At 49.1% G+C, this 9,734-nt stretch overlaps 1 protein-coding gene across 1 annotated transcript; it reads right to left on the reverse strand.

The window, feature by feature from the left end:
• Window positions 1–1,810: 1,810 nt before the first annotated feature.
• On the reverse strand, window positions 1,811–3,797 carry LOC144156046 (homocysteine S-methyltransferase YbgG-like). Its single transcript, XM_077687830.1, has 2 exons — window positions 3,766–3,797; window positions 1,811–2,708 (listed from the first exon to the last, which is right to left on the reverse strand). Exons 1-2 carry the CDS (start codon window positions 3,795–3,797, stop codon window positions 1,811–1,813), a joined length of 930 nt encoding a protein of 309 aa, XP_077543956.1.
• Window positions 3,798–9,734: the final 5,937 nt, after the last annotated feature.

Genomic DNA, 9,734 nt, shown 5'->3' on the forward strand with positions numbered 1-9,734 from the left:
GGCTGATGGTCGAAGTGCGCGCCATAGTTTCGGTTTCTTTGTGCGAGACTTCGAGCCTTTTATTGCCCCACCCTGTTGCCTTAGCAAAAAGTTTTGTTCGGGGCACTTAAAAATTTACCACCACCCCTCCTAACGGAAATTGAGAGTAGCGCTAAAGCTAAAAGTGCGTCCAACAGATAGTGAAACCTTCGCAAACGAAGAGTGACCACATGCAACGATTTTTCGTGCCCTAAGATGTATACCGATATGTGGTTTATATGAGATAAAGGCATACTATTTTACCCCTTCTTCATGATCGATGCATATACTGTCTTATTTAGAACCGTTCCTTTTTCGCAGTTTTCACGTACCCGTTTTGACACAATGGAAGCCCGGTTTCACGCACTCGTTTTGTGTCTTCAGATCTTATCAGGGCTTTTCGGTCGACCAACCAGTGTATAGGGAGATGCATTACATTTTTTACAGGACGCCATAGGTCCAACTAAGAAAGCCTTCGCTTTAAAACTAAAGGCCCTCCGAAGCGACAGTTTTTCCTCTGCGCGCGGGCTTGTGCACCGGCGTGTATCACATGTTGACGGCAGTAATGTTGTTGTTCATTGCAAACCTGTTTGGAGCTATTGATGAAATGCTCCTGTTACCCCTTTCAAATGATTACAGTTTTATTCTTATTGAGACTTAACTGAGGAACACGAAGACCTGCTCGAGTTCGGTAGAGTCAATACTACAAAACCACAAAAATCAACTTTTCGCGGACTTCTGCAGCAAATGCGGAGCCATGATATTTTGTATTTTTCTTTTTGTCGTCCCTGTTGGCGTCCTTGCTTCCGCCAACGGGATTTTGCCAGTGTCCTTGCCACTGTTGACTCTACGAGAACCTTTCGATATAGTACCTTGTTCGCGAACGGTTATTTCGCTTCACGCTTGTCAGAACATTGCCACAAGTAACTTGCCTTCGAATGTAAGCGATTCACGCATTAAAAATAAGAGCTCAGTATTCTCGCTAAATTCCGCAGAAGATTGAAGGAATTTGCGTCTACAGCCACACGCTAGAAGACATCAAAATAAGTGCACAACTTTCGTCATTATGGGCGCAGAACTGAAGGGTCTGGTGCTGAAGACTATGCATGTTTGCCATTTCGCACCATGAACACGTTTGGCACGGTAATTTTTGGGCACACCAGGAACTAGCGCAGGCAGTATACGCATGGATGACTGCGGCCCCAGGAATGCACCGCGGGAGTGACGCAGTTGTTGTACACTTCGTCTTGCTCACTTTACTTTTAAAGTGACTCGGCGATCTCCTCCCAACTACTTGTTTTTCGCATCGTTAGCATGCCTGTAGCCTCACCAAGGCCCCGTGGTACATTTACTCCAATCTCCGTCGAGTGGAAATAAATGTCTATCACATCCCTTGAATGACGCAAAATAAAATATTCCCTTCACTTGAGTCATGAAACGCTTGCATGACATGTTCTCTTTGGCGTGTATGTACACGCCCACATCGTACTTAGCACGGGGGCGTAATGGATATACACAGGTATACGAATGTAGCGCGTTTATTGATGATTACACAACAACTTCTCCTCACAACGGACTACGTAATAGAACAGATGCACATGAAAATGAGCCTCGATAGAGCGGACTTAACTCAGCCGCAATGATATACTACGGAACTTATTCAGAACTCCGCTACACCATTCTTGGACATGAAAACAGTGAGCTCGTTGTAACGGCACTGCGCGACACGAACCACAGTTATGACGCACCAGGCTTCGTGAAGCAAACTAGAACTTCCTTATGAAAGGGAATGCTAAAAGTTCTGGGCTGCACCCCGCTTGACGACTTCAGCGATGCCTCTGATGTCGTCCGGTCCGGTTCTGCAACAGCCGCCGATGAGCGCGACGTTCAAGTCGGCGACGTAGCCAGCAATGGGCCTACACGGCTGGGGGCCAGGCCCCCAGCCGGACTTGGAGGAGAAAACTTCGCCGCTGTTTGGATAGGCAACGAAGGGAACGGGAAGAGGCCCGGTATTCTCGAATATGGCCTGCACGGAATCGGGAGGGCAGCAGTTCACGCCAACGGCGCAAATCTGTCCAGAAGAGTCGGCCCGCTGGCAGTCACGCATGACAACAGCGAGGGGTTCTCCCTTAGCCGTGCATTCCGGCGCGTCTCGCGAAGTGGTGAAGCTCAGCCACGCCTTGGTGCCGGGAAACTCGCGCAGGAGGCGAACCAACGCCATAGCTTCTCGGGCCGCCGGTATGGTCTCGAAGGCGAGCAGGTCGCAGCCGGCTGCGACTAAACAGCGAACTCGGGGTCGGTGCCAGTCGATGAATTCTTCGACGCTCATTACGTCGGCATACGCACCCGAGTACTCGGAGAAGTCCGACAGCGCAGCGCCGTAGGATCCGACGGAGCCAGCCACACGCACGCCGGGAGTAGCGCACTCCTCGCGCGCCTTCATGGCCGCCTCGCAGCTGCGAGCGATGAGTTTCTCCGCCGTGGTGGGGCCGATATGCAGGTACTTCTGGAGGTTGTCGACATTAGCTTGGTAACTATAGGTCACGATAACGTCTGCTCCACTGCTTATGAAGTCCCTGTGGACCTCCACGAGCGCAGGAACATTACTGTTCAGTACGCTGGCACTCCAGAGCTTATCGCCAGGCAAAATCAAGCCCCGCTTGCAGAGCTCGGAACCGACACACCACCATCTAACACGTATACGGGAACAGGAGATTGGCCGAACATTGCCGACGCCATTTTGTCAAGGAATGGTGCAGTTGCCACGAAGGAAAGGTGCCCGCACGCTGGTCGACCTCGGTTAGCGCGCGCGTCAGGTTAGCGCGATATCCAGGAATAGATAGGCGCCGAGGAGCACCGCCGCGCGCACCGCGCTCTTGTGCTGTCGAATCGTCCCGGATAAGTTTGCACTCCGCTGATTATCGGCACTTCTTTTCTTCTAATTATTATTTTCGTACGTACCCACAGAAAAAACGAAGGCAAGATGTAACCTTCACTCCAAAAAACCTCCCACACGACGGCTTTCGCTTCGTGGCGCTGGTGGCATCCCAAACCTTGCATTCTGCCATTCGTGTTGAGTTTGTAGCCGACTGCAAACGTGCTACTGTAAGCTACTGAACGCCAGGTCCGGCCTGACCTCAATCAGCGCCCTGCGCGAACTGCTGCCGAGCCCCGCCCCCCCTTGTCAAACTCATTTTTTACACTGAAGCTATCTATGGCTAGGACAGAGCTATATAGACAAGGATACCACGTAAGCGCAGCGTCATATATCGCGGCGCCCACTTTAGTCCGTGTAATCGTAAAACTGTGCGGTACAGCTTGAGTGTGTGAAAAAATGATTAAAATAAAAACATCGTATGGCCTTCACAATTTGATACAACACGCTTATATGGCCCCTGCAAAAAATGGCTTTCCAGCAATGAATTTGTGCTTAGAGGGGAAGACGACTTTAATTGGCCTTTAACTGTAACCTGGGTTTTCCACGTTGTGTGCTGCACAGTGAAGCATGTCCGTCCACGGAGGGGGTATGATTACAGAAAACGGCTACAAGCCCCGTTTCATTGCAACTATCCCAGAATCAATTATGACAGCCGCTAAGAGGGCTCTACTATTACGTGAAATTTCGTTTCAAAATTAAATGCTCAACAGTGAAGTTGTAAATATTGTGAGCACAGGCGTCATCGTTGTTTTATAACTGTTACTCGAATGGACAATCCCACCTAGCAACTCATCATCAGTGTGGCGCACGCGAGCACCACACCATCTTCTTTATCTTCCATCCTCGATGCCTTCTCCACCACCGCTTTTTGCAACGACCTCTCGGCGAGGCTGCGTCGTCATTAAACGCGCCCTTCAAGTCTCCCGTGTCCGAGTCTTGCAATATTAAGGAATTCCCGTCTGCTACCAATACAATGGCTCCTACAAAGGGAAACGGACAGCCCCATGTTTCTTCGCTGCAGTAAAACTCTAGTTTGTCCAAGTTTCATTCAGGTAATCAACTAATAAGTATTCTCAATCGCAACTTGCAAACAAACGTGTGTTGTTTTGTGCACTCCTTGGGCCCTGATAAAGGCATACTGTCGCTCACGTTGAGTCTCTGCATCGCAGCTGCGCAGGTTATCCTTCCTCGCAGAGCGGAAGAGTACTGCATTTTTTTATAGCGATCACTTTCTTAGTGGGACCGATGACGTCCTGTCACAAAACTAATGCATTTCCCTGTGAACTGGTTGGCCAACCGAAACGCTCTCATAAAAATATAAAAAACAATTAAAGCCCATTCCACTCAATGTGAAAGCTGTCGGAAGTGCAGGGCAGTGATTCGCCATAGTTGGCTGCAGCGCCGTTATCCGCTCACTGCTGTCACCCCGGAATGCATTTCAAATTTCCTGCCTTCGCAGTGCTCGCACGCCCCTGCCTGAAACTGCGCAAACGGGAGTCCGTTCTTTTTGTGCTTGCTTTAATTTCATATGCTAGAGCTGTTTTGCGTCATTTCGAACGCGTATTTTAAATGCAGAGCATTTCTTAGCCTCGCCTGTTCCTGCGTCGGACGGCGTCAACAGCTCCGCGTCCGCAGCAGGTGCGCCTCTCCTCCTTCCTTCCTCTCTCTCAACAGCAGCTGGCGCGCGCATGCGTCTTAAGCGCTGGACACATGTACGACTGGTACACGCGATTCGCATGCGACTGATCGTTACGATTGATCGTTAGGACCCGTTTTGGCGTCGATCGCTGGTCGGAGGAGGCTCACGACGTGCGTCTGGCAAGCCAGATGCAGTCGTGCCATCGTTGCAATCGTCGTGAGGCCACAGCCAATGAGAGCCCGCTGAGCCCCAACACCCCGCAACCGGCGTGCGTTGCTCTGGTCGGCTCGGGTGTTGGAAACTCTAGGCTTAGCATCCTGGCGGATATTTGATTGCCGCTATCTGTGTAACTGCGAATGACAATCCGTAACACAACTTTTCACCACACTATCATCCCTTTTCTCGCATAAGCTACTTCTTTTTAGCGATCAGATTGATTCAGAAGAGCAGCGACAAGCGCGGTTGCTACCGTGGTCTGCGCCGGTTCGAGCAGCTGAGTGTGCCGAGCTGGCAGGCGCGACCGGCGTGTGCGCGGACTGTTTCCGAAGGCAGAAAACACTTCGCGATTGCCTGCTTTATCAATTTCTTGCGAACAAACGCGCGGAATCTACAAATTCAGCTCAGCGATCGTCGTAGTTGAACATCTGCGTAGCCTGTTTCGATGCTTCCGCGCAGGTAATGCCATCTCTCGACCGGTCGGCGCACCGCCCGCCGCGCGCCGCGGGGGCCGGTCAGCGTATACGCTTGCATCGCGGCAGATATCTGATCGCCGCTTTTAAAATAAGCCCTGATAACAATCCCAAGCACAATTTTTCACCACACTAACACCTACTTTCTCGCATGTGGAACTTCATTTTAACGACCAGATTGATTCAGAAGAGCAGCGACAAGCGGTTGCTACCGTGGTCTGCGCCGGTTCGAGCCGCTGAGTGTCCGAGCTGGCAGGCGCGGCCGGCGTGTGCGCGAACTGTTTCCGAAGGCAGGAAACGCTTCACGATTGCCTGCTTCATAGGCGTAGAGTTTTCAATTTCCCGGTGGGGGCAAATACACATGTATATATATATATATATATATATATATATATATATATATATATATATATATATATATATATATATATATATATATAACTGGCATGCTGGCGATGGGGCCGAAGGCGTGGTGAACACAAAGTAAGAAACCTCGGTAACAGCAACAGCGGAGGGTTTATTTCGACGTTTCGACTTCGAGACAAGTCTTCTACGGGAATGATGGCTTCGGTCGCTTCGGAAGAGAGCATATATGTCGAGAGGGGAAACCGGGTTTACGAATGGAAAACGATACCACACACAAAAATACGTGAATAACACAAACACGAAGCGGGAATCTTCCTTATTATAAGAATGAACAAAAAATGAACAATGAAGAGAGAGACGCCAAGATAGTTGAAAAAAAAAAAAGGAAGGAAGGGAGACGAAAGAGCACTGAACAGGAATTCGAGTGGTGGCGGAAACGCGAAAAGATCAACAGCGTCCGAAAGTGGGGTTGTAGAACAAAGGAGAGAAGGCAATATATCTTCCGCCGCTAGCCGTCACCATGCAAACGCCCAGACGCTCGGAGGGATCGCGTTTCCGTTGATTGAAAGCGAGTGTCCCGCCATATGTTCGGAAAGTGCGAATAAGGCATTTTACACCCAGTTTATGGGCCCTTTCCCGGGGCTGAGACAATGGACCTCTCCCGGGGTACGTCACGCGGCGGCCGTGACGTCACGGAAATCGCACGTGCTGGGTGTGGCCGGGAGGGTGGTTGGCAAAACATTCGGACCGGCGCGCGGCGCGTATGCAGTGAGGCTGCATTAGACGCGCGCAAAAGTGGGATTTTTGTTTGCGTGTTGGCTTTTCTGATGCCGGTGGGCTGCTGTGCTCTCGGCTGCCCAAATTTTGCGAGCAAAATCAGTGGCATCAGAGTTTTCGGAGTCCACGCGTGTATTGTGGATGCGCGCAATGTGCCGAAGAGGCTGGCAGCCAAAGCAGCGACATAGTCTGCTCTTACTCGTAGCAACATTTCGCATTCTCGAACTTCAGCTGTTCTCCAAAGCGCAGTCATACCGTCTACATTGGCAGTCCGCGCTGATTCATCACAATGAAATGATACTGTTTATGAACCATGCGCATCTGCTATCATGCAGCACCAGTGTTGTACCCGTTCCTCTAAAATAAGAACGAAAGCTCGTTCTTCGTTCCTTCCCAATTTTGAAACGAGTTCCCGTTACAAGTTCCTTTATTGAGAAAGGAACGCGTTCCAGTTCCATTCGAAAATTGGAACGTGTCGTTACATTAACGTTACAATTAGGTTTTTAAATTAAAATACAGTGTCGGATAATCCTGGGGCGAAATTAAGCGAGAAATTTAAAACTCACATTGAACTACATGTATTATACGAATATTAACACAGCCGGCAGCAGATTATCTGGAGATAAAAATAATCAACAGAAAATCTCCTAGGCAAATTTTTTTCAGGGAGCACCGGACAAACTCTAGACGGCTCTAGGACATTTCGGTGCAGGATGTTTCGGCGCGGAAGTTTCGGTGTACGGACATATCGGTGTACAGGCGCTTCGGTGCACGGACATTTCAGTGTACGGACATTCCGGTGCGCGAACTTTTCGGCGACCAAATTATCCGGTGCTTGCCTGTTTGGGACAGCCGTTATATTTTAATTCCGCTTAACGTTGGTTATGTACAACAATCTGGAGCAGTGAATTTATGTTTTGATTGATGCCATGTTTGATCTTTGCCAGGTATTTCTAGAAATTCTACATTTATATATTTTTGTTTGATACCTTTTCCTGGAGACACCTATTATGCAGCCCAGCCGATTGAATTCTTTAGCACACATTTTTTTTTTGTCATTTACGACAGGTTGTTAATTTATATTCGCTGTTTTTTAGCTGAGACAATTGACCGGTGTTTACGATGGTCCGACGACCTTTTTGTATTTTTTTTAAATTACACACCCTCCACTTACATAAATTACATGCACACTCTCAATATCCAAAACGTAACAAACATTAGCTAGCCCCCCCCCCCATAATGCTGAAAACCTTAGGAAGGGTATTACGTAGGCTGGGCTGCCTTGCTGAAATGAAATTGCGAACACTAGTCTAGGGTATTGTCGTCGAGGAAGAACGGGCCTTTTTAAAAACAGCCGCAGCTTCTTATGCCCTAAATGTTGATTAAGCGCGTACGGGTTGTGCATACGAATTCCACCCATCTTGTTCGGGAAAACTAACCTTCGTTTTATGTTTACATGCTTACATTCACCACATTTTAATTCTTTGTCCTAGCACCCCCTCCCCGCCTGCACGCTCGAATCTCGACCAGGTTTCTTTTTCAGTCATATTTTCGGTTTCCCTGAAAATCCTACAGGCGTGGCGGAGTTCACGGTCTCCGAACCCGAACCGCAGTGATACAGGTAAAAGCTTTACATTCACCAGGAGCTCACGAAACCTCTATAATGTGAAATAAAAAGCCACCCAAAAAGCCGCTGAGAACACAATGGGCACTATCATTTGCTGGCTACGCCCTTCCGCACATCGCGGTCATACTGATGGCGCCCCCACTCCAGGAATCGCTCATTCTTCGCCTTCAGTCTCCTCATCGGGAATTAACTCTTCAAGTCCCGCATATCATGGACACCCCAGGAATACATTGCTTTCTACCATTATAAGGAGCAAAAAATATTGAATAGGCTAGTGTGACGAGAGCGGCAACAGCCGTCTTCAAATTTTCGAAGTCCAGTTGACGCAATGGTGATCCACAAGTAACATCCCTCTCTGTCTACCAAGGGGGCTGGTAGCCGGCGGGGCTCAGCCTCCCCCTCCGCTAAGTGACGCCACCCTAAGTGCGATCATTGGTTGGTTAGTTTTTACTAGAACCGACACCGAATGCAACCAATACGAGACTGATTGAGAAAACAATTAAAACAATGTACACGCGCTTAATCTACCTCGTTTTTGTGTTTTTTTTCGCGGATGTTTTGCCGGGTGGGGGGGTGCGCGGGGGAGGATGGACTAAAAGCAGCAGCGTCTTGCACCGTTGGGTGAAGTGAAAGCAAAGCGCTTTGCTAACATTTAAAGTCGTAGGGTTGTTCACATGTGATAAAAAAAAAGGTTGAATGGATGCAAATTAACCGCGTTAATTTTTACCATCTAGCTACTACAGAAATTGGGTTTTACGTGGCAATGCTCCGCCAGGGTTTAGCGTTCGTTTCCACGCACGGCGGCGCAAGCACAAGTTTCGAGCGTAAAATCATATCTAGTCACGAAATTACAATGCTAAAGATAAAATGTTCAAAGAATGCCTGGGACATCCCGTGAATCAAAATGTCTGGGCCAAGACATCGTACACCAAAATGTCCGTGCACAGAAATGTCCGCACCGAAACGTCCTGCACATAAATGTCCGACACCGAAATCTCCGGATCCCGAATTAGACAATCCCCGCCAGGGACCAATCCTATCGGCCAGACGTGCTTCCTGGCCTCCCCAGGCAAACGATGAAACGTGAAAAGCATTCTCGCGGCTACGCTATTCACCCGTCGAAATCCACGCAAGTTCAGCCAGCATGAAAGCAAGCACAAGCTGCGGCCTGCTGCGTGGTTATTCTTCTGCCTTTGACCTTCGAGGAAGCACTTACGGCTGAAGGGCGAGCAAATCGACCGGCTTATAGGAAGAGAAACGCAGTTGCGACTAGTTGATTTTTGTACTCGAGCCTTGGCATCAAAAACAGCCAAATCCTAGCGATGTAACGGCAGGAACGCCGTTCCTGCCGTTCCTTCAAAAACCTAACGAGTTACCGTTACAGTTCCACCGACCCTTAATGGAACGGTGGCGTTCCTCCGTTCCTCCAAAAGGAACTAGTTCCAGGAACGCCGTTCCTTGTAACGCCGTTCCGTACAACACTGTGCAGCACCAGCAGAAATTTGCTCAAGTGAAATAGGGGGGGGGGGGGGGGGGGCGGGGGCGAGAAGGGGGCAGACGGAAATTTTCTTGCTGCGAAATATTGTCATGTTTTGAGGAGGTAGAGCACTGTATTAAAAACACAATGAATGCCTAACCTGCTTAGGCGACGCGAAATAAATGTTTCAACGAGGGATCCGC

Source organism: Haemaphysalis longicornis, unplaced genomic scaffold (genome assembly GCF_048455015.1).
Source record: "Haemaphysalis longicornis isolate Haplotype H1 unplaced genomic scaffold, Haemaphysalis longicornis Haplotype H1 scaffold_1, whole genome shotgun sequence".
NCBI classification, from domain to species: Eukaryota; Metazoa; Arthropoda; class Arachnida; order Ixodida; family Ixodidae; genus Haemaphysalis; species Haemaphysalis longicornis.

What these genes read in the sequence shown, in the direction of transcription:
- LOC144156046 (XM_077687830.1), bottom strand. Translation starts at nt 3,797, where the DNA reads ATGGAAGATAAAGAAGATGGTGTGGTGCTCGC. An exon ending in GAAGATGGTGTGGTGCTCGC is followed by an intron (nt 2,709 to 3,765) that starts GTGCGCCACACT and finishes TATACGTGTTAG; the next exon opens with ATGGTGGTGTGTCGGTTCCG.